The sequence below is a fragment of the Chroicocephalus ridibundus genome, chromosome 3, assembly GCF_963924245.1.
Source record: "Chroicocephalus ridibundus chromosome 3, bChrRid1.1, whole genome shotgun sequence".
Classification (NCBI taxonomy): domain Eukaryota; kingdom Metazoa; phylum Chordata; class Aves; order Charadriiformes; family Laridae; genus Chroicocephalus; species Chroicocephalus ridibundus.
In genome coordinates, this window is record NC_086286.1 from 127859683 (window position 1) to 127883048 (window position 23366).

Consider the following 23366-nt stretch of genomic DNA (forward strand, 5'->3'; position numbering starts at 1 on the left):
AAGATGGAGCATGATGGAAATGCGGCTCCCCATCTGCTCTGCTTGTTGTTAGGTGGCAAATGATGATTAGAGGCTCGTTATCAAAGTTAATGTATTGATTTCATAAATTGAGAGCGCTCAGAGCATCAGGAAAGCTTTCTCGGGGTAAATTTGGAGCAGATACTTCTGTGAGGTCTGCAGATCATCCCAAGCCTTCTGCCTGTTTGTGCCAGATTCCCAAGAAATCAGCAGTTTTGTAGTATTCAAAAGCTCTGGTGGAGACCTTCTTGCTCCATGGTGCAGTTATGGAGCAGAAAATAATTGTCTGAAATACCTTCATTTCTCTGCACTGACGCAGGCTGCTTCAAAGCTCAGCTCACTGCAGAAAGGAACTTTTTGCTTGTGATGGAGCCTCCCCATCCCAGCAACCTCATCAACTGCATTAGGCTAAGAAGTCCTGGATAGAGGCGGTTGTGATCTCCTTCCAAAGGCTTTTCCAGGCTCCCTGTGAATCCTGTACATCTTTTCCCATGGTGATATAGTCTGTTAGTAAGGATGAACGTACGTGCTGCTGCTGACTCTCTGTCTCTGCTGCCTGGGATGCTGTTTTGGTCGTCGTTGCAGAATATTGATGCACTGAGCAAAGCCCAGGTGTATTTTTTATCACTTACAGCTCATATGTGGTGTTCTAGATCACAAATATAAAGCCTACGGTGTTCCAGAAGAGAGACGTTAAGTGGTTGGTTGAGGATTTCTGTTCATTGCAGTTTTTGGTTGCAACATCTCTGTAGAGTTCATGCACCTTCTTCCAAAGGCTGCGTGGTTCATGGCTTAGCTGTGCCATTAAATTGTAGAAGACATTTTGATAGCACTTGCAGCTGTCTTAGTCCTACCAAATTCTTCTGTAATCACGTGAAATATTTCCCCTTTCTGGCTGAGTCACTGGAGTCAGAGCTCTGCAGCCCTCACTGCCGTCCCCAGGCTGGTCCCGGAGCTGGTCCTTGCCCCAGAGGTGAGTGTAGGTTAAAGCTGTTGGTCCTTGAGTCCCCATGACAAAGCCATGGGTAGCAAGACGGGATTGGACAAGTTCTTGAAGGAACTGCTCTGCAGATGGATGAGCACACATCTGGCTTTGCTTCATCTGGTCTGTCTTTGGAAAGCAGATCTCCTGTGGTGTGTATCCTAACCCCTCAGCACCCCAAGAAGGCCTTCTGCTGCCGACACCAGGCGTCTTTCAAAATATATAGGCTGAGGAATGAACTGATTGTAGAAAAGGAGAAACTTCTGGATGGAGAATTCTCCTTCCTTGTCCAAGCACGATGAGTTTTTACATCCACAAAGCACCGACCAGCATTTGTAAAAGGGTTGACTCAAATCCTTGTCATCGGGTTGGCCATCCAACCCCGAACACTGGAGCTGAAGCATGTCACTGAAATCCAGAAGAAAAGTCTTCACCGGTGCTGTGTCTTCCTTCTTTCAGACCATCTCCTGACCTGCAGCCGTGGTGGGGAAGGACCTCATCCTCCCCCCTGGGCTGGTCAGAGTCTTCCGTAATGTGCTCTGGAGCAAAGGGAACTTCAAAACTCCTTTGTTAAAACCTGGAAGGTTTAACTATTGCTTTTGATGATACTTGGGAGTCATAAAGAACAGCCCACTGCTGTAATATTCTCATGATGCTTTTATGTAAGGAAAATTGGCCAATTCTCCCTCCTACAATTTGAAAGTTGCCACAGCAACAGCGACATTAAGGGTTTTCATGAAGTGAGCTCACCCACAACAGAGGGAATTATTTTTTTTCTCTCTCCCCTCTGCTGTTGCTTTTTGGTTCGCAAGGAGGGCGAGGAATTAATTTGACCTTAAATAAAGTACTCGCCCAGCTCCTTCAAGAAGCATTTGCCTGCCCATTGCTGGGGAGCGCGCCAGCGCTGCTCTCGCCGATACCTGTGCAGAAAGGCTGAGGTCCATGGCTGGACCCAGCGCTTCTGCAGCAGCTGGACATCCAACCTACGTCTGTGAAGCTGGTTTTGCTGCCTGTGACCCCTTCGTACCCGTTGGCAGCTGCCTGCCAGGGAAATGAGGGCTCTTGCACCCACCCAAACCCATTGTGGAGGAGTTTCCAGGTCGCATTGTGTTTCTCCCATGGAACGTCTCACTCATGGACTTTATGGGACTGGTGGCCCAGGCAGAAACACAACTTGGGTTCTCCACACCCGCAGCTGGTCTTGTCTTTGGTTTTTTTCCTTTCTTTTTTGACTGCCGCTCCGCTGAGTTAAAGGAGGGCGAGTCATTCCTGTCGCTCCTCCGGGCAGTCACGACACCTGGAGAGACACAGGCAGGAGGAGAACCGCGGTGATGGAGAATGAACTTGGGAGGCAAGGGGAGGTTCATCACAGAGTCTTATCCCTGCAGTCATCAGGTATTTTCATGTGAGAGCATTTAAGCAGCAGAAAAATGCCCAAGAGACAACACATACCTGTCAGATCTGGATATCGAGCTAATAAAGTGGAATTAGGCAAAAATCAAGAAACATCTGTGCAGCCTACCTGAGGAGCTCCTTACCGGGGAGGGCTGGTGGTGTCTCGTCCCCTTTTGGACAGGTGTGGTTTCTAAAGGGTCTCTGCAGAGTGATGAAGGTATATTCATGTTCCAGTTGGCTTGCACTCTCAGCAGGTAAAAGAAACCAAACCTCTTCTCGAAGCCTTCAGAGCTTGTTCCACCACAATGCACATCTGTGGTGTGACACAAATCTCCTACCAAGACGGACTTTTGGAGTCAGCTTTTGTAACCAGTGTTTTCTCAGCCCCTCGGTGAGCGGTGGGGCCTCTTTGAGGCCAGGAACATCTCACTCTCCCCCCAGGCATCTCAGCAGCTTCTCGGTGTTGAGTAAACGTTAGGGGATTTTCAGGCAGTGCCTCTTCATTAGAGTGCCGGGCGTCCTGTGGAGGTTGCCACAAAAAGTGAGGTGGCTTATTGAAAGCCAGCCTGCTAAAAGGCATGGCAAGCGGTGGAGAGCCATGTCGGGCATTTTGGGGTGTCCTCGTTCCATCCTGTGGTTGATGTAGAGGAAGGTATTTAGGGAAAGTGTGTCTCTGTGTGTCTCTCCCATATGCACAGCTTATTTTAGTGGCTTCGATGCTTATAACGTCTTTGATAAAGGACTATGTTACAGTGTCCAGGGTGGCTTCAGCGATGGCCATGTCATAGCGCATAAATAACCTACTCTCAGTTCCCGGAATTTACAAATATTTGATGGGAGAGCGTTGAGCTTCTGCAGCGACTGGGGGCTGAAAGAAAAGCAGCTTTTGCTGGGACGAAAAGGTTGATCTCATGAATATTTTTCATTTTCCTCTTGTCACCGTTGATTCTGATTTTCCCTTCGGTGAGCTCTGGTGGATGTTGTTTGTTTTTATGTACGAATTCAGGATTAAACTTGGCGACAGCTGGAATGGTGGCTGTACAAAAACAAGAGGTTGTATGTAACTATTTTTTATTATTTTTGATATAACTGACTTATAACTATTTTTGAGAGGAAGGAAGAGTCCTGAATGTTAGAGGTCTGTTCTTGCTGGGGGTGTCTGGCTAGCCCTATGTGTCTTCCTTGGCATTAATTCTGGTTATATGCATAAAAATAGACAAAGGCCTGAATGAAATCCCCAGTATTTTGGAGATATTTGGATTATAGCGCGGTCATCACTCCAGCAAGTACTTGTATTTTTGGGTTCTTGTCCCGTGCTCAGGTGTGATTAGGCTGAGCAGTGGGGAAAAGTCATTACCGTGGCTTTTAATTTTCTTCCCTTCTCTTAACAGCAATGAAAAGCGGCGACGGGAACAGGAGAACAAGTATTTAGAGGAGCTGGCAGAGCTGCTGTCTGCAAACATCGGGGACATCGACACTCTGAGTGTCAAACCCGACAAATGCAAGATCCTAAAAAAGACGGTTGATCAGATCCAGCAGATGAAGAGGTTGGAGCAAGGTAAGGCGGCAGCCTCCTGCCGCGGCTTGCGGGGAAGCTTCAGAGTAGGAGCGTTCTCCTGGTACCCTGCAGACCCTAAATTGCAGCAGATGACGTAATTCATGAGGAAGCGTGACATAATCATTCCATTCGCAATAATTTTCCTTCTCTTGCTTTTATGGAAAGGGTATGCTTTGTCCTCGTTGCTTGGCTTGTTTAAGATGCCACCTTTGTTTCTGGGGCAAGGTGGCACTTTACTCCATATTTGTGACTCATCCTGAAATTACTCCTTAGATTAAAATAACCAGAAGTGCTTGTTAAGCTTTCGGGATCAGGCCCATTAAGCGCTTATCAGCAATACTGCTATTAACTGTGTGCAGAAACCCCATTTTATGGCCGGGTAAGGTGAAGGACAGCCTCACGCTGTGCAAGACTTGGTGAAGAACCACGTACCCTTGGCAGATCTGTTCTCCTGCCGGATCGGAGGGGCATTAATCCACCTTCCGCCCGTGAATACGGCGCTGTAACCTGTGGACAGAGAAGAGGTGCTTGAAGAAGCCGTATAAAGGTTAAAATTCACCCAGAGTTTCAACTCATGGGCTGAAGTGTAGAAGTCCAAAGGGCTCAAACCATGCACAGGAGAAGGCGTGAGGTGTCTTGAGGAGGGAGTGGGACTTGTTCAGGTCCTCGCGACCCCAGCATCCCTCCTGGAGCTGCTGCAGGTGGGCTCCAGCTCGCTCCGCATCATGCCTGCTGAGGGCTGCCCATCTCCTGTGCTCGAATCCTTTGTCCTTTGTGCAAATACTTTTTCCTTCATGCAAATACTTTGTCCTTGGTGCAAACAGCTTGTCCTTGGTGCACAAGGTGAATCCCGCGCAGCGTGAGTGCTGAGAGCGCGTCATCCGTCAAGTGTTGCCTTTGCCAAAGCTCCCACCGCACGCTCCGAGCGGAGCCGTGTTGCCTGATAACAGATGTTAAATTTTTCCCAAACCCCATGGCTGGGACGTGGGTACGCACATACAGACGCTCCGTAGAATCACAGAAGGGTTTGGGTGGGAAGGGACTTTAAAGGCCATTGAGTCCAACCCCCTGCCCTGGGCAGGGACATCTTCAACTCGAGCAGGTTGCTCCAAGCCCCATCCAACGTGGCCTGGGATGTTTCCAGGGATGGCGCAGCCACCACCTCTCTGGGCAACCTGGGCCAGGGGCTCACCACCCTCATTGGGAAAAATTCCTTCCTTAGATCTAGTCTAAATCTCCCCTCTTTTAATTTAAAACCGTTCCCCCTTGTCCTGTCACACGCCAGGCATTGCCGTAGCTCCTCCCAGCTTGCTGTTACTTTAGCACCGACTTTTGGGCCAAGCGTGGTAGCAAAGCATTCAGCTCGTGTTGCCCGGCCTTCCCGATGAACCAGGACGACTGCTTTTAGCTTTCGTTCACGTTGTGCCCGGGCTCTGAAAGGAGTTTGGTAGCGGGTGAGTACGCCCAGGTTCCTGCTCGCTGCCACTTCACTGTTCATTAGTTTTCTTGACATTGCACAGCGGGGCTGAACATTAACCAGGACAAGCACTACTTAAAAATATTATGCCTTGAGCTTTGCTCTGTATTGCCGGCTTATCTCGCGTGGCGCCGTATTACGGAAAAAAAGAAACTTCACCTGTATTTGTTCTTAGTTTACTACGAGAGCATTTTACACCAGGCGGTAGGAGAAGTACGGCAAAACGTCAGAATATTTGTGGCCAGGGACAATTTTCTGTCCTTGTAGTTATATCGAGTGTGAGACGTTGTGTTTCCCTGCCCGTGTCCCTCCTCCTCCTCCTCCTCTCTGTTTCTCAGCCATAAACCTGATTAATATTTGCTCGCTGTTGAGGATGTGGTTTTGTTGCTGGAGTGTTGTGAGCGGTGACGTACCCTGCAGCGCGTGGCCGTGCTCCTTCCGATGCTCCGTTAGGAAACCCAGCTGGAGGCGTCATTTCGTGTATCGGAGAGGAGCCGGGGAGTTTGGCTTTGCAGTGGTGTGGTACAGCGGGCTCAGGACGTCCCAGCAAATCACAGAATCATAGAAATCCCAGCAAACGATGCTGTTCAGCCCAATAATAAGAAAAACTCTAGAGCACGGGGGAAAATGATGCTAAACCTCGTAGCAGAGCAGATTTCAATGAAAAAACAGCCAACGTCCTGTTATTAATTTAATTAACAATGTGCCAGGCGCAGAGCCGGAGAGCTTGGGAAGGGGCAGGTGGCAGAGCCGGGGGAGTGGGGACATCCCGGGGGGGACACATCCTCCCCCTGGCCAGCCCCGGAGGGCTTAGAGGTCACATCCCACCAGCTTTCCCCCCGCTGCACCTGCACCGTGGGTCGTCCTCAGATTTAACCCGCAAAAGGGTGGAGGAGCCGGCAGAAGCTTGCAGATGGATCGCACGCAGGGGCTGAGCCCTCCCGCCCATCCCCCCGCCTGCTGGGCTGCTATTTAAAGTATGAAGCAAATGCTTTTAGAAAAGATTCCTAGGTCTGGACACCTTCCAATGTTAGTAATGTACAGTTGGCAGAACAAGCGGTTTGCGGCTGTGGCAGCAACCTGAAATTCATCTGCCAAGACAGCAATAAACGCAGCAGAGGAAGAGGCCAGACAGTTAATTTTTCAGCCTTCGTCCGTCCCGCAAAAGTTTTTTTGATTTTTTTCGAGTTGGGTGGTTCGAGTGTTGGAGCCCTGAACCGTGCTTGCATGCAGTCACTTGCCGGGGAAGGAGGAGAAAGGGCCACCAACATCTCCTGGGCAGTTTGGAGGTCAGCAAGGAGAAGATCTCTCTGAGCATCCTGCCTGGGCTCCGTGGGGCAGCGGTCCATCCGTGTGGACCTTCCTCCCCTTTGCCTTCAGGCTGGCATCGTGCCCAGCGCATGGATGCTGGCGGTCCTCTCCTGGGGTGGGTCCTCTGCTGCGGAGCCGTGCCGTGAGACGGAGCTGATGTCCATCCATCACGTGGAGGTGAGCTCACCCCAGGTGGTTTTAGTTCAGCGCTGCTGCGGTCAAAACGTGATGGATGGAGGCAAGCTGGACAGCTTTGCGTCACTCTCTGGCTTGTAGGGTTAGCAGGGGTGATGTAAAGGCCGTTAGAAGAAGCCATCAGGGCAGCGTGGTGGAGCTGTGATGGAGTCAGGAGGCTGCAGGACGGGGAGGAGGCTTGGTTGCTGCGGGGAAGGTGACCGCTGCGTGTCTGCGAACACAAAAATAAGGTATCTTGGTCATACAGGAGAGTACAAAGACAAGCAGAGATACTGGAAAAGCTGTGTTGCTGCATGGACCACTGCCGGTTTTGTTCCTTTTCTGTAAAATAATGTAATGCTTGACGCCTACCCTGCAAGTGCTGTGGAGGTTGGGGTGACCCCTGCCCTGAGGAGAGGCAGAACGTCGGCATCCAATGCCCCTGTGACGTCAGGCTCCGCGGTGGCAGGCGGGCTCCAGAAAGGCATTTCCTTTGTTTCCCCCAGATGTCTTTTTTAATTGAACGCCCCAGTTTTGGGAGGTTGATAACCTTTGGTTTATGGAAGAGGCGATGAGCAGTGTACAGAGATCTGATGGAGCCGGCAGAGGGGTCATCTCATCTCCCTTGTAGAGCTCCCAACCTTGGCAGCGTCCTTTTTAAGATGAAGCCACCAAGTCTTTTCCCAAAAGCCCTCTCCATTGATAGGCTGCTTAATTTCCTTCCAGAGCAGGAGTATAAATCCAGCACCTTAATAGAATAAATCAAACAGTATTGAGCTTTTCATTACGCCGCCTACAAACTCAAACAGCCGCAGAGGGTTGCCCTTGAAACACCTCCTAAAGGCATTGCAAGCGACTCTACCTCCGCCGGCGTCCAAGGGACCTCCTTCCCCCCGTCCTTCCTGCGTTTGCTCATCGCCGCTCGCTGCCGGTCGCTCCCGCTGTGCCGCCGTATGCTCGGCTTCTGCGGGAATCGGTGCGCGGAGCCGGCAGCTTACCCGGTCCAGGAGCAGCCGCGGCACGGCTCCCGGCCCCGCCAGGACGCGTGGGGTGATGCTCATGAGTTTCTGGTCCTGCGAGATCCAAAAGCCCCAGCAGATTTACTCTCTAATTGCCAAAATAAAGGATTTATTCTGTATTTGCTTGGATTTGTACAACTCAGCTTGTCTGATGAAGGACCCTGAGCCACGGCGTGCCTTGGCAGTGCGAGGCTTCTCGTGGCGATGGGGGGTCATACGACCCCACGTGTGACACCTTCAGCCCCAGTGAAGCCTGGCTTTTCGGTGGTGGGGCTGCTGAATTTATTCTTATGGATGTATAAGGAGGAAAAAAAAAATCAAATCTTTATTAATGCAGTTTTATTCTCTAATAACGCTATGGAATAGTGACCTGGTTTGGGGATGTTTTCAGAGGGCACCAGGAGACTCCGCTTTCTCTCCCAAATGTGTTAACCTGCAAAGATGACCCTCAATTTTTAGGCTGAGTTACTTTGGACAGGGAGGGGGAGAAGGCTATTTCTTGAGCCTTTCCTTAAATAATTTTCAGGGGTTTTAGGGATAAGAGCATTTCTGTCCCTTCTTGGACTACACAAAAATTCCACAGCTTGTTCTTCTACTGCATGGAGGTGTCCCTCTTTCAGGTCCAGCAAAACCATGGAGTAGCTGTGTCCTCCTGGCATCTTTTTATTTGTTTTTTTTTTTCCTGAAGTGTGGCTGTAATAATGACGGGCTCCTTCGGGCAAATTTGTGCTGCTTTGTCACTAGGGAACATCAGCCTGAAAAGACGAGGACCCTTAATTTAAGACCACCCCCCATTTGGAAGTTAACCTACTGGGGAAGTAATTTTCCTTTTGGGTAAATACAGTAAATTAATTAAGTGAAGTATATGAAATGATTATTGATTTTGGCTGCTCTGTTGCATACGATCATTGGGCTGTCAGTGGCTTTCCTTTAATTAAGTTTCCCTGCTGTCTTGTCATATGCTTAGGTTTGGCCCTGGATTTATTTTGTGATATACATGTGCAGCTTCTAGCGCAGAGAGGTCCTGGGTCCTCAGTGGGACGTATGGAAGCCTCTTCCAAATGAATGCTGGGTTTCTTCTTGGGTTTGGGAATGCCAACACGTGGTGAGCTTTAAAAAGAGAACAAAAAAAAAAACCCCTTGGCTTTGTATTTAGCAGTGGTCAGAAAATGGTGAAGTGGTGGCCTGGGAAGAGGCTTCTCCCACAGCCTGCGATGGTGGCGTGAGGTTTTGGGAGGAGGAGAGGAGGAGACCCTGTCCTCGGGCACTGAGTCAAGAGCCCCTTCTTGTCCCAACAGCCGAGTGTTGTGGTACCTTATTAAAGATCATAAAATTACTCCCATAAAACCACAAAGCGAGTAGTTGCATGCAATGTGTGGATGCGAGTCGCAGAGCCGGTGTCCCTTGGCAAGCTTTACCCCAAAGCAGAGGAGCCCACTGCAGAGCAATTAAGGGCTTTCAGCTGGTTTCTTCTGCCCAGGTCCAGGCTGCCACGTTACCCTCAGTACACGGGGTTTTGTGTCCGCAGCCCCTGGGGACGGAGCTCTGTGTGGACTTCCATTAGCTTTGAGGAAATCTCTAGCCCAAGTCCATGTTACTCTGTCTGCAAAGGAGCTGGACATCTCCAGTGCAGGAGTAGAAGGAGCCTTGGGGACCTTCTCCCTCTCTTGGCTTTGTTTTGCCAGAATAATGTAATTCAAGTCTTTAGGCGTTTATTTTTTTTTCTCTTTAGAATCCTCCTAAATTGTCTGCATATCCATCTTTCGACGACTCCAAATTGAATGCATCTTTCTTGACATGCTTTGAATCACGGGCAGTATTTCCAGTTTCTGATTGAACTTCTCAGATCCTTGGAGCTGCTGCCTCCGCACCGCCAAGGGAAAGTACCTTCTGCGTAACGTGCTCTGCCTTCTTTATGCTTGCGTTATTTCTTGCATTTTATATTTTTGAGTACGCTTTCATTTCAGCTCTTCCCTCTCCCCATAGTGTAATCCCGTATCCTCTTGGAGAAGTCTGACATTTTACCTGGGCGCTGGCAATCTCTTGTCTGGCTGGAACCGTCTCATTTCCATAAAGCTTATTTCCATTTCTGATAGTGGTGGTGGTGTTGAGGGCTTTACCCAGTTGGGCTTTGGAAGCCCTCAAGAATGGAGGAGCACAAGTGCTCTGGGCAACCTGCTTCGACAGTTGGCTGGCCTTGTGGTGAACAAGACTTCCCTCCTGTCCCACCTAAACGTCTCTTGCTTCACTTGGACCCATTGCTTCTCATATTCTCACCATGCATTGGTGTGAAGAGCCTGGCTCCATCACCTCCATAACGTCTTGTAGGCATGGGCAGGCTGCTGTAAGGTGCCCCAAATCCATCTCTTCTCCAGGCTGAGCAAACCCCTTCCCTTGTCCTCTCATCTCAGGATCAGGGCTCCAGCCCTGACCATCTCGGTGGCCTCCACTGAACTTGCTCCAGTTTATCTTACTCTGGGGGCTTAAAACTAGTATCTAGATACGGTGTCCAGGGTGGCCCCGTGGGCAGAGCGGGTTGAAGACAAGAGCCAGTGGCCGCTCTACTGAGTGCAGCTTGCCATCAGGAGAGCCAAGGGAGAGAGAGGTCCCCGGGATGAGCCTCAGAGATGCCCTGCTGCATTCCCATGTCACATCTGAGCTCCTACTTTGGTGGCCTGGAGAGCTGCTCAGGGTGGGTGTTGCTGCCAGGAGGACAGGGTGACAGCACAGCGTCACTGCTGCCTTTCTCCCTCACGCGCAGAAATCGAGATAAACAAACTATTAGGTTCAGAGAATTAAAGTGTAATTTTTGGTGGCTTTTATGTGTTGAGTTGACACCGAGGTCCTTCAGTGGACCCCAAAGAGGACACTTTCATGCAGTGGAAGAATAAAAGGTAGAGTTTTTGCATAGTCAGAGAAGAAATGGAAACCTCTTTACTTGGAAAATGATTAAAAGTGGGAAGGCTCAAGAAACAACCCGAGCTCAGAGTGTCCCAGCGATGTGTTAGAAACAGGAGTTTAGGTCTTAATGTTTGAGGTTTGACTGAAGAGCAAAAGCGAGCAGCAGAATGGCATCTGAGGAGCAAGGCAAGTGGAAATATCTCCTGGAAATGGAGTAAATGAAAACCGCTTTAAGGGCTATACATTAATTAAAGGATTTTTTTTTTAATTAATTAATTAAAACCACATTAAGGTTTGTGTCAAATCTAAAATTAGATTGGAATCTCTTCAGGCTACAACTGTCAGCCTGGTGCTGTAGTCTCCTCTTGAAATGCATTGACTTTATCGGAGTTTTCCTGATTTTGTTTGCTTCAAGGGAGGTCAGAAAAGGGGAGCTTTGCTTTTGCCTTAGAGCGGTGTTTTGCAGACTCCGGGTTCCTCCCCGAGGTCGGGAGGGACCTTCTCGGCAAGTGGCGCTGTCGCCGGGTGTTTTCGGGTGCTGGGGGAAGAAAGCTCTTTTTTCATCCCAGACCTGGTGGTTGGGTTAACCCGGATGGAGCTCCTCGTGCTACTAGAGGGAGGGATGCGTGCACACCGCTTTCATCCCGTCTTGGCGGCCAATTTTTCACCGTACGTTAGCGGGCTACAGAGAAAGAAAAACAACCAAACCCCGGAGGCCAGATTAGACATCAGGAGGGAGGGGGAATTCCTCCTTGGCTTTGGTAGGTGCCCACTGAAAGCCCTCAAGTGTGATGCTGATCCAAGGTAAACAGAGTAGAACAGATCCAGTCCTTTTAACTGTTTAACTTCAGCCTTCCAGGAATCCTTCTGAGATTCTGAAGAGGATGAAACCACCTGCTCGTTTTCAGTGGAAATGGGTTTCGGATCATTCCTGTGCCAGCGTTGCCCATTTAATTTGATTTATTCTTTCTTCTGTTTGGTAATTACCACCTTTCCCTAATGTATTTTTATGAAGTTGTTGCTCTTGTTCTCTACCATCGCTTGACTTGTCCAACAAACCGAGCTCTCCTAGGGTCTTGATGTCAGATAGTTACACCTTTCCTTTAGTCAGCCTACTTTGTGTACTTCTTCCAATTGAACTTCATTTTTCTTGACTGAATTGCCCAAACTGTCACGAATTTTCTTACCACATCTTACCAGTAGCATTAGGTTGTTGCTGATACCACCTCTGGTAGGCTGGAGGTAACTGTTGGCATCTCCTCTGTCACCTTCATAAAGCCATCCCCAACTTTTAGCCAAAGCTCATTTTCTTGGTTGATGAGTGGGTGACCTTCAAGTAGTAGAAAGTGGGAGAAATTAGCACAGTTTAGCAGAGCAATTGGGTAGTTTTTCTACCATTTGGTCCTCTTCCATGTGAACGGGTCAGCCCGCCCTCGAGTTGGTGCGTATTTTCTCCCTCCATGACTGCCTTACCTCGGTCGCCAGAGGAACACCACTGGTGACCTCTCCTCATCCTGGCGGAACACCTTTATTCTCAAAATTGAGTTTCATGGAGCTTCTTGGGAGTCTCTGCTAGATCTTGGTGCTATTCAACATCTCTGTGGATGTGGAAGGAAATACAAAATCATTGCTGGGCCAGCAATGGGCAAACAGGAGTGCTGGGCGGATGGTAACCAGGGAAATGGTGCTTTTCAAGAAGATCTGGAGATCCTGGAAGTGAAGGCAGACAACGTGAACTTGGGTTGTGATGAAAAGCAAGGTGGGCTCCTCTTGGGTGATGTTACGTGTTCATGGAGTTGGTGGGACGAAACTGGAGCTCAGGCCTGGTATCCACGCTGGAAGGAGATTGCAAAATCCAGAAGGCAGAGAGGAGAGCCACAGAAATGAGCCAGGGGCTGGAGAAAATGTCTTGCAGCTTGGAAGGTTGAAGAGCTCTGTTAAGTGTATCCGTGGGGGGAAGAAAAGGAGTGGGGACATGGTGATGACACTATAAACACTAACAAGAACAGAAAATGCTGGCTACTAAAGAAGTTTTTAAATCCAGCATAACAGAGAATGACTCAAAGCCAAAGCCAGACAAAAACAAATTAGGACTCGGGCCCAGAGTTACAACTGGGAGGGAGATCGGGGTGGGAACCAGCTGCCAAGGGAAGCGGTGGGTTGCGTCAGGTTTTGGCCAAGCAGAAGTTCAGGGCTCATGGTGGTGGAAGTGGATGAACTTTGATGGCTCTGCGATATTCACGAGGTCAGACTGGCCAGTCCGGTGATCTCTCCTGGCCTTCGTCTCTAAATCTGAATGCTTTCATTTTGAAAAATGCCTCGAGAGCCGGATCCCCATCTGCGGCAGTGACTTCTGCCAGCGCAGAGCCGGGGCGAGAGTCCTCGTGCTGCATCCACATGGGTCCCCCGCCCCACGCTCCGTCCTGCCCCCTTCCCGGGATTAAAACCTCCCTGTTACCAGAGTAATTAATTGCACCTCACGCATGAGTTTGTTGGAGCGGGTTCGGGGAATTTCACGCCCTCCCTTTCTCCGCAGTTTGGTTTCAACGTGAAATGTTAAACGGATTGCATCCCTGCCCACGCTCTCCGCAGACATTCGTGAAGTCTGTCTCTCCGTATCCTCTGGAATCTGTTTTATATCAGGGATTGATTTCAGATACAAACTCCCCCAGGTCAGTACTATAAAAATCTCTGCCTGTGCAGCAACACCAGGGAGCATCCTCTGTATATGTTTATTTTATGGAGCCGTACCACCTACAAAGCATGTCAATAAAATTCTCATCCCTGCTCTGACAGTTTTAATCTAGCTGGCAGCTTAAATATAGACCAAGGGGAAGGGGAGGCTGCTAAGAATTGCGCAGACCTCTCCAAACGGTGCCTTTATTTTAACAAGTGAACATTTGGTTATTACATCCTCAAGCTTTTAAGCATCTCACACTGTCAAGAACTAATAAATCCTTTAGCACCTCGCCGTAAGAAGAGGATCTGATAGGATGTAACAGGCGTGTGGATCATGCGGAGAGTCATAAACCACCTGTAGAAATCACTCCTCCTCCTGCCTTCTGCTGTGCCGGATTAGCTTTTTTTTTCCCCTTTTTTTTCTTCTTTCTCCTTGATTCAGTCTCATTTTTAAGAGAGGTAGGAAAGGAGGAAGGAAAAAAAAAATCCCCTTTCTTTAAAGTCCTTTTCGTGGCCGTCCTTACCCTTCGTGGAGATGAACAGAACCTATTTTAAGATTATTCTTCCCCCGGGATGGCACCTGAGCAGGATTTTGCCTCCTCTGAGCTTGTCCTCCCTCTGCTCTGGACCCCGGTTCCTTTGGTTGATGATCGAAGGGGGTTCGACCATCCCGTGAGCTGCAATCCCTTTGGGAGCTGGATGAGCGAGGTCCATCCCACCTCTCTTCTAGCAGCCGTGATGGAGGCGTCTCATCTGACCTAGTCGTCAAGTGTCCCGTGCGAGAGAGGGGCTTCAGAGGGCAGCCCACCCCAAAACATCTCTGCAAGTGCCCGTCTCCATTATTGACCCATCAGAGTGCCCGGCGCTGCACGCGTTGCCGTGCCTGAAAAGCAAGAAGTAACACAATAAACCTCTTTCTTATGGGAAAAAAAGCCACCCCAGACTTGGAGTCAGCCGTGCGAGTTCTTCTGTTTTCATTTCAGATTTTCCCCTGAACAAACTTTTATAGACCTTAATCCTCCTAACGCTCCTGCGAGCAGAGGAAATAAAGGGAGATTTGTACAAGGAGATAATAGCTTTTCTTGTGCCAAGCGGTGTGGTTGGGCAAAGCAAACAAACTTGCCGGGACACGAGTGTAGGAGGTGCAGGAGCGGTCTCGCTCCCTCTGGGGCCACGTTATTCCCTGGTGCCCAGCTGCCGCGCTCCTCACCTGGTTGCTTCTGCTTCCCCCGAGCCCCACGATTTCATCAGGGGGTTGTTTGGTGGCACTTAAATCCTCACCAGAACCTCGAGGAGAGAGCCAGTGACACCATTTGGATGGCTTTAAATGATATTTCTCACCGTTCGTTTTGCCCATATTATTTAGGAATTCCACGTTCCAGGATGGGTTTTCATTAATTGATTAAACTGCTGGTCTCAACTAACTCGCCTTTAAATCGTTAAGTCTGTATTACGATGAGTGGGGTTGACGGATGCTGGAATGCTGGATCGGGTTCCCCAGGCAGATGTTTGCACTGGGTTTGGTGCAGCTGCTGCACTGAGACAGTGAATTATCTGCGTGGACAGTTTCTTATGGGACCAGGGAACAGTTTGGACCATCCCAAATTTTGGAATAATGGATACGGTTCTTAAAAATACAGGTGCAGGTAGGCGCGCCTTGGACCTAGGTGCAGAACCCCATTGCATGAGTCTGTGCAGTGTTTCCTGGGGGAAGACGTAGGATGGATATTCATCCTTGTTCCTTGCTCTGCCGGGCACTCGCCGGCTGCGGGATATGGAGCACCCGGGAGCTCTGCCTTCCTGCATCCACTGGGAACAGCCGCAGTTCGCCATGTAACGGCTGCAATGGAAGAGTTAAAGTTCATTTTGGAGGTGAGGTCCTCCTGAGCAGGCTCTGCGCAGATTGACGAGAAAGCGGTCTTCAGCTGCCTGGCGTGGTCTGTCTTCTCTGGATGGCTTCCCATGACACTTGGCTCCATCTTCTCTGGGTGGCTTTCCGTACCGCATGGCTCCACCATCTCTGGGTGGCTTCCTGTACCATGCAGCTCCCTCTTCTCTGGGTGGCTTCCCGTACAATGAGGCTCCATCTTCTCTAGTTAGCTTCCCATACCACACAGCTCCATGTTCTCTGGGTGGCTTCACATATCAGGAGGCTCCATCTTCTCTGGGTAGCTTCTCATACCACATGTCTCCATCTTCTCTAGGTAGCTTCCCGTACCATGTGGCTTGCTCCTGCCCATCCCTGTCCACCCAGGGGCATCTTGTGGCCCAGGGCTGCACTTGCACTTACTGACCACAGTCACATGGACGTGTTACATCCACCCTTCAGTTCATTTACGCTGCAAAGTCTGCCTTTACCTCCGACAGATCCCCCCAAGAGCGGCAGATTGACAGCTCTCCCTTTGCAACCCAGGAGAGACAGATGGGAGGCGCGAGAAAGTCGGGCTCGGAGGAGCGGGGCTGGGGGGGGGGAAGTGCTGCTCCGTGCATGGGAAGCGTCAGCTCCCCCCTCGCCGCGCTCCAGCTTTGCATTGTCTGCACGCTTTGGCAGGCGTCTCCTCGCCGGTGCCGTTCACATATTTGACGTGCCTGCGCAACTTGAGCATAAAGCTGGTTTAACGCTTGACACGAGTGAATTTTTAATAGTAACTTCTCATGGACTTTAGCATGCAAGGCTTCAAGATGCTACGTCTTGAGAAAAGACAGGCTAATTCTTTGCAAAATTAATTAAGTTGGATCGTTAAAAGGGTGTTGCGATGTATTTTATGCCTGCAGAAGGAGAATGAAGGCTATGCCAGGGCTGAATTAAAGTTGTGGGGGGAAGCTACACGTAGCCCTTTCTCGTCTCTGCAGATTTGGCTGTGCAGAGTTGACACAGTTTTTGAAGGAATTTAATTCTTCAGATTTCAGATAAAAGTTTTTTCCTCCCTTTATTCCTTTTCCCCAGCAAGATGGAGATGTTCTACCTGCTTGATCTCAGCGTCGACTATAAAAAAGTCTCGGCTCCTTATGCCTGTTCTCTCCTGTCAGCGTTCAGCGCTCATTAATTTTGCATTCACTCAGCACCGTATAATTTTTCCTGACATTGTTCAGACAACCCGCCTTTTTAACTTAAGACATCTCGACACCATTAATGTTTAACTCTAAAAGGTGTGAAGACAGAAAGAAATACCCTTTTCCTTCTGTCTTAACGGCAGCATGCCTTGCTCTGCGCTTTTCGCCATTACGCAAGGGTTTTATCAGAAGCAGAAAAATAGAGTTTTCCATATAAACTTTGCCAAAGAAAGTGATGTTTGTTGATCGGAGTGGTGTTGGTGGGTTAGTTGTACCCTTGGTGCTGCTGTACGCTGATGGTACTCTTTGCCTTGGGGCATGGGCAGATGTTGCAGGTCCATCTGGAGTCCTTCAAGAGGTCAACCGCTACGGTGTGTGAAAGCAGCATTGGTTGAAGCTAACCCCGGTGGCTTTTGGGTTGCGAGCGTTCACGTAGCGTGTTAGGCTTCTCAGCTCAGAAGATGTCAATGATCTTTTTAATCCACTCCAGCAAGAGCTGCAGAAGCATGTGGGCTTCTGCATCGGGTTTCTTCAGGTGGAAAACAGGAGTGTTAATGGGGAGTTGTATCTTCGGCTCGTTAAAGGGAAGCACGGGTCTTGTCCATCCTCCCTGCGGTCCTCACTTGGAAGGATGTCACAGGTTGAGTGTGTAATGGTGGGTTTAGGATGAGGGCAACGCTGGAATATGTTCTTTGAAATTTATAGTAAGGGTCAAATGGGTTAAAACAAAACCGTTGATTTATTTGCCTTGTATACTCCCGAGGAACTTGGTTGTGAACTTGGTTGTGCCTGTTGCTGGGTAGATACGTGTTTAAAAAAATAACAAAAGAGTTTAAAAGGAAAAAACAGCAAAATTCCTGCCCTCAAAATCCTTATCCTCTACATGGAAAACGGGGAAAATACCAGTTGGAGGAGCAGCCAAAACTGGGGAGCAGCCCATAGCCATGTGGAAGGTTAACGTTGCTCGAGCTTGGGATCACCAGGCTGAAGACCTGGTACGGAGTTGGGTTGTTGCCTGCCAGGAGTGGCTGTTTCCTGGGGTTGGTTGTAGACATGGTGGAGGTGGTAAGGACGAGCTCTTGGGCTGCAGGCAACGTGGCAAATAGATGGAACCATCGTTGTTCCCAGTACAGCAGCAATGCTTGATTGCTTTTTTTGACTGCTTTTCCAGCCTGGCCATGAAGGTAGCTCAAGTGAGACGTGGGAGAGTGTCAGGATGTCCCACTTTCTTGCCCTCCACTGATCTGTCTCCACCGTTGGCTTTCCTGATGCAACTGGAGTGGCCACCAGCTTCAGTCCTCAATCCTTACCATCCACATGGGCACTGGAGCCAGTTTTATACACCTCGAGGGCTTAGTTTCCTCCCTTGACCATGTGCCTGGTGAGATGTGTGCTCCTCACGTGTGCATTTTTGCATGTGCATTGATGGAAGAATAAGGGTTCAAGATGCGTCTGAAGAACCACTTGGATGTGTGTCGGTGAGGATGTTCTCTGAGATGGCAGAGAAATACTCAGGGCTGAAGCGAGCGCTGGGTTCCCAGCTCTGGAGGTGCATGGGTTAATTTTTTAAGGGCCAACGTTGGAGTTCGGTGGTGAAGTCAGGACTTCATCTCTAACTGGGAAAGAAAAAAAAAGAGAGAGAGCAAAAGCTGGTTGACTGCTGGTTGTGGAATAGGGCTAGGGGATAACAACACCCCCCAAAACCCACAAAAATGAGACTATTTTAGAATAAGAATTTAAAATGGGTAAGGCAAATCTCCTCTAAAAATGCCTTTTTCTCTGCTTCGGCTCTAAGGGGAGGATGACGTGAGTAGCTCAGGTGGAAACATCTCCATCCTTTGCTCCGTGGGATGGATCTCACCCTGGTGTCCCGGGCGCTCCTGCCTGGCGTTATGGGTGGTGCCCCAACGGTTGGGGAGCACCCTGGGGCTTGTCACCAATAGACCATCGCGACGGATGGTGTAAAGCAGGCGAGCGCTGGGCTCTGAAGGAGCCGTGCTGATTTCTGAAAGCCAAGATCTGCTTTTCTATTTCTTGCACTGGTATTTTCAAGCTCTGAATCTCACAGATTGTATTTTTCCACAGTTTTTTAAATTCATAGATCAGATAATTTCCTTCCTCCTACTAGAATAAAAAGTTATACAACCTAAGAGCTGCTGATTTCCATACAGCGTTTTAGAGGAATCTGGTATTTGTGGAAGTGAAGAAGGGAGGACTCTGGGCTGGGTTTTCTGCATCTGCCTCCGTGTGAATATGCTGACGTTAAATAAGTGGGCGTTGGGCAAATCTCAGCTTCCATGGCTTGAATTTTGGTTTAGAGTACCTCCAAAGAAGCCATCGTCGCTGCGGTCCAAGCATGTACCCTGTAGGCTATGTAGGATGGTCTTCCTTGAAGTTGGCTTCATCGCCCAGTTGAGGTTGGATCCTGCCCTACTTGTTGATCCCTGCTGACGGGGAGGAGGGCGCTTGGGCTTGCTGGGACTGGAGCCTGAAGGTGAGCTCAGGACCTTGGGCCAGGCCACCACCACCACCACCACCAGCAGCCAGTGATGCTCAGAGCCTTTCCCCCAATGTGTCCCTAACCTGACAGATAGACCCAGAGCCTTCCTCTTTGGGGACCATTTGAAAAACATGAAAGAATTCCCATTTCTCGGGTCAAGATCCCCTTACCGGCTCTTTTCCTCTATCAGTGCTCTTGCCTTTTTCTCCTCTCATGGCTTTTTTAGACCAATGTTTTTCTTCCTCCACTGGAAGGTGCGCTTGGTGCACACCTTCTGCCAAGGAGTTTATTTTCATGGCGTTTTTTTTTTCCTGTTGGGTTTGCTGGACTGATGAACCTCATGGTAGGCACTAATTAATGGCACAGCTTTCTGTTGCGCTCTCGATCCGTGGGTGCACCGAGTCTGTTCCATCTGATTTTAATTAAGTAAAAATCAAAGCTCCTCGTGTGGGAAAATTACAGATGTGGACTTTTTTGACTTGGTCATCTTTTAAAAAGCAGATAGAGCAGATCCTGGCTGAGATCCGGGGCGTTCAGCTGGCACGGCCCCCAGGGAGGCTGCGGAGCTGTGTCCTACAGGACCGGGACGGGGAGCCATCATGCCTGGTGCTCCATCGTGGTTTCCAGGTGTCACATCAACTTCTCCATCTTGCCCAGCTCTATCATCCTTGGTACCCAACACGCTCTGAGAAAGGCTGCATGTCCTCCTCGCTTGGACTTCTTGCCTTTGAGCTGTTGAATTTTTAATAGAAAAATCAAAACCCAAAGACTTTTCTGGCTTCTATCGTAAAAAAAGAAAAATGAACATTGCCCTTGGAAATTTTGGGTTGAATTTTGAGCCCTTGGGGAGCGTGGGGCAGTGTTTGGTCCTGACCGTCATGCCCACAACCATGGGGCTCCGCTGGGGCTTCCTCGGGGGGTGGCAGCGAGCTTCTCGCAACTCAAGGCAAAAGTTTTGTGCTGGGCAAGTGGAAACAATTATTCTGATTTTCTGTGCCCATGACGTTTCTCAACAAAACCCTGGTTTGAATTTTTTTTTATAGCCTGGTTTAGGAGGCCCGTGTGCAATATATTATTTTTCAGCTATTCCTTTCTGGGGAATAAAAAAGCGTTTCAGCTGCAAAATTTTAGATGAAGAGCAGAATCAGACAGCTTGTATTATTTGAATTTGAAAGTGCGGATTTAAGGGCTGGAGGGACCATGGGAGGTTGCTTGCCCTGGGTGCTATGGATGAAGCTCCATGTGGTGGAGCCTGCAGGGCTGGGGTTGACTTCCCAAGACACGGCAGATGGACATCAATGCTGGACATCTTCTCCCCTCCACCTCTACCCCCTTTACCCCCATTTTCCTTCCTCTCCCACCTTATTCCTTGGAGTGGCTCTGGGCCACCGCCCTTCCCTGCCCTCCTGCCATCGCTCCGGTGGCACGTCCTCACTTCTCCAGCCCTTTGGAGTGCAGGTGCCCTTCTGGCCACAGGGCTTTGTTGTGTTTTGGGTAAAAAGCAGTATGTGGCTGTGGCTCCCACCCCGCGTGGCCTCAGCGTTGCTCTGGGGAAGGTCTCCAGCCGTGGCTGCTGGAGGAGGTCACAGCTCCTCTCCAACGCTTATTTTTTCCCTACCTTGGATGTCCGATTGTCGCCCTGCTTTGGGTATCTGATTTTCTCCAGGTGCGAGGTTTCAGGTACAGAGGTCTGGAAGTGGAGGGAGGCGAGCGCAGGTTCCTGGGGGTGGTTCTGCTGTGCCACCAAAAGTGGTGGCAGAGAAAGAGCAGAAGACCTGCCAAAGGGATGGAGGCAACTAAGGCGAACTAGGGAGGTTGGGGAAATAAAAAATAGTAATGCAGAGAGGGAAAAGTGACCAAGAAAAGGGAAGCCACCACTGACCCCACACCTGTGCGGGCGGGTGGTAGCACCTGCTTGCCAAAGCCACGTCCTTCAGCTTAGCTCCACGTGGTGTGGTTTAGAGGCAGAGGGTCTGAGACAGTTTTTAGAGGGGTGCATGTTGCACCGCCTCTTTTGGGGGAGCAGAAATGACACCCCAGATGAGCCGTTTGCCTTTCCCCTGCGTGCTCTTGGCTTTGGGCTTTTACTTAAAAAAAGAAAAAAAAGGGACATTCTATGCTGAAGTCTTCTAAAATCAGCGGGGAAAACGCTCTGAACGGGTCGGCTGCCCATCCCCACACCTTGACTCGCCGCCGTACCCCTACCTGGGCTGCACCCCCCCATTTCAGCAGCTTGTCACCCCACCGCCAGCCCTCACCTCGCCTCCCACCCCTGTTCCCTCCCCCCAGCGTTGCTCCTTGCCTTCCTTCCGCCGTGCCGAGCCCGGGAGGAGCCGCACGCCGAGAGCGTCCTGGCCGGCAGCCCCGGACGCAGCTGGGTACCACCGGGCTGGGGGACGGGGAGAGCAGCTCTCGGTGATGCGAAATCTGTTCCCACCGACTCGTGCTGCTGCTCATCGCTTCCAGCATCGGGGCATCCGAGCGTATCGTGCCTTTCCCAGTCCCGGCGTGCTTTAGCAGCATCCTCCATCCCTCACCGGCCTCGTGCCTTCCCCATCCCTTCTTCTAATCCTGCAAAAAAACCCAAGCGGCTTCAAGCCAGGCGGCTCGTGTGGCTGCGACATAGCGGGGCTGAGCTGGAAATGTCACCTCTCCCCGTGCCAGGCTTGGCTTGCGCGGGGTTGGCACGGGACAAGATTTGTTTGCAAAGTGACCGTGGCGTTCCCAGCCACGGCAGTGGGCAACGGGTCCCGTCGATGGTGTCGGGTGACCCGGTTATAACACACTTCTCTCAGGGTTTCAAGTCCACTGACCTGATGTTTTTGGACTCCGCGGCTCCTATAGACTCCGGAGGCACCCAGACATCTCCCTGCCTGTCAGGAAATCGGGGCGTAATTTGAGGAATGCATTTAAAACAGCTCCTCTCTGTGCTGCAAGAGGGGAAAAAAAACCCCCACCCTGCTTTAATCACGTTTGCAGCAATTAGGTTCCAATCGGGGCCGCCGGCGTGCCGGGCTTCGCTTGTGCAGTGGGGATTTACGATGCCCCAGGCTGCCGAAGTCCCGCGGCTGGATCCCGACAGCCTCCAACGGGGATCGTGTGGCTCCCGTTGTTGGTTTATTTTCACGTGGATCTGTCTGTCCGGCTTAATAATGAGATTATGAGCTTGGGAAACGGGGAATTTGCTCTGCGTGTGGCTGTGTCGAGCGCAGGGGATGCCTGGCCTGCGACCGATGCTCCCCGAGAGCATCAGCCTGTCGCCGGCGTAGCAGAGCCACCGCCGCGACGAATGCTGGGAGGAAAAGAAAATTGAGATTATTGTGTTAAGGTGCAAAGCAGCGGCTTGCACTTAACGTATTCCTTGCGTGCTCAGGATGGAAAAGCTGAAGAGCTGTGTTGAAAGCAGGTGAAGTGAAGTGCTTAGTCGGGATGCACTGAGGCTTTGGAGGAGTTTTGCGTCGCTGGGATGTGCCGCGCCGGAGAGGGTGAGCGGGAGCTTTAAGGGATCCGTCTGCTCCTGCGTCCCGGGGCTGCGAAGGTGGGAAGGAGAAGGACTCACGTGGTGATGGAGCATCCGTCTGCTGGTTAATCCTCCTGAATAACGGGCTCGGAGCCGGCAGGTGAAACTATTTCACTAAAGCAGGAGGAGCATCCCACAGCCCAGTTAAAAGATTAGAGCTGAAAGCCAGTGCGTTGCCTCTAAGTGCATCAATTTATTAAAAGCAGGAAAAAAAGCGCCGTTTCTCATGCTGTGGCACCCGCCAGCTCCCCGCGGGCTTGGGTGCATGGGAAGCTCTTCCATCCCTGGAAGGGATTTGGGTGTTTTCCTCGGGAAGGTGCTGCTCCTTCGTGATTCAGGCACGCGGCGGCGCCGGGCGGGATGCAGGCATGGCTGCGCGGAGGCGGCTCGGGTGGGATGGATGCTGGTTTTGGCTTGAAACCAGGAGCAGGCTGTCCCCATGTGCCAGAAGACAAGCCGTCGGGGAAAAAGGCCGGCCTGGCTAAACAGGGAGCTAGTGTTACAACTTCGGGAAAAAAAGAGGATCTATGGCCTCTGGAAGGAAGGGCAGGCCACTCAAGACGACTACAAAGAGGTAGTGAAGCTATGTAGGGAAAAAATCAGGAGGGCTAAAGCCCAGCTGGAGCTAAACCTGGCTTCTGTTGTCAAGGACAACAAAAAAAGCTTCTATAAATATATTAGCAATAGGAAGAGGACTAAGGATTATCTCTGTCCTCTAGTAGATGGGGCCGGCAACATAGTGACCAAGGATGAGGAAAAGGCTGAGGTACTTAATGAA

The 23366-nt window shown here is 50.3% G+C and overlaps 1 protein-coding gene across 7 annotated transcripts in view; it reads left to right on the plus strand.

The window, feature by feature from the left end:
• Positions 1 to 23366, plus strand: part of NCOA1 (nuclear receptor coactivator 1) — a 187337-nt gene that overhangs the window by 121346 nt on the left and 42625 nt on the right. For all 7 annotated transcript variants that reach the window (XM_063330741.1, XM_063330743.1, XM_063330740.1 and 4 more), the window contains one exon: positions 3787 to 3953. In XM_063330741.1, the coding sequence (XP_063186811.1) occupies positions 3787 to 3953 (167 nt within the window). The remainder of the gene's footprint in view (positions 1 to 3786; positions 3954 to 23366) is intronic.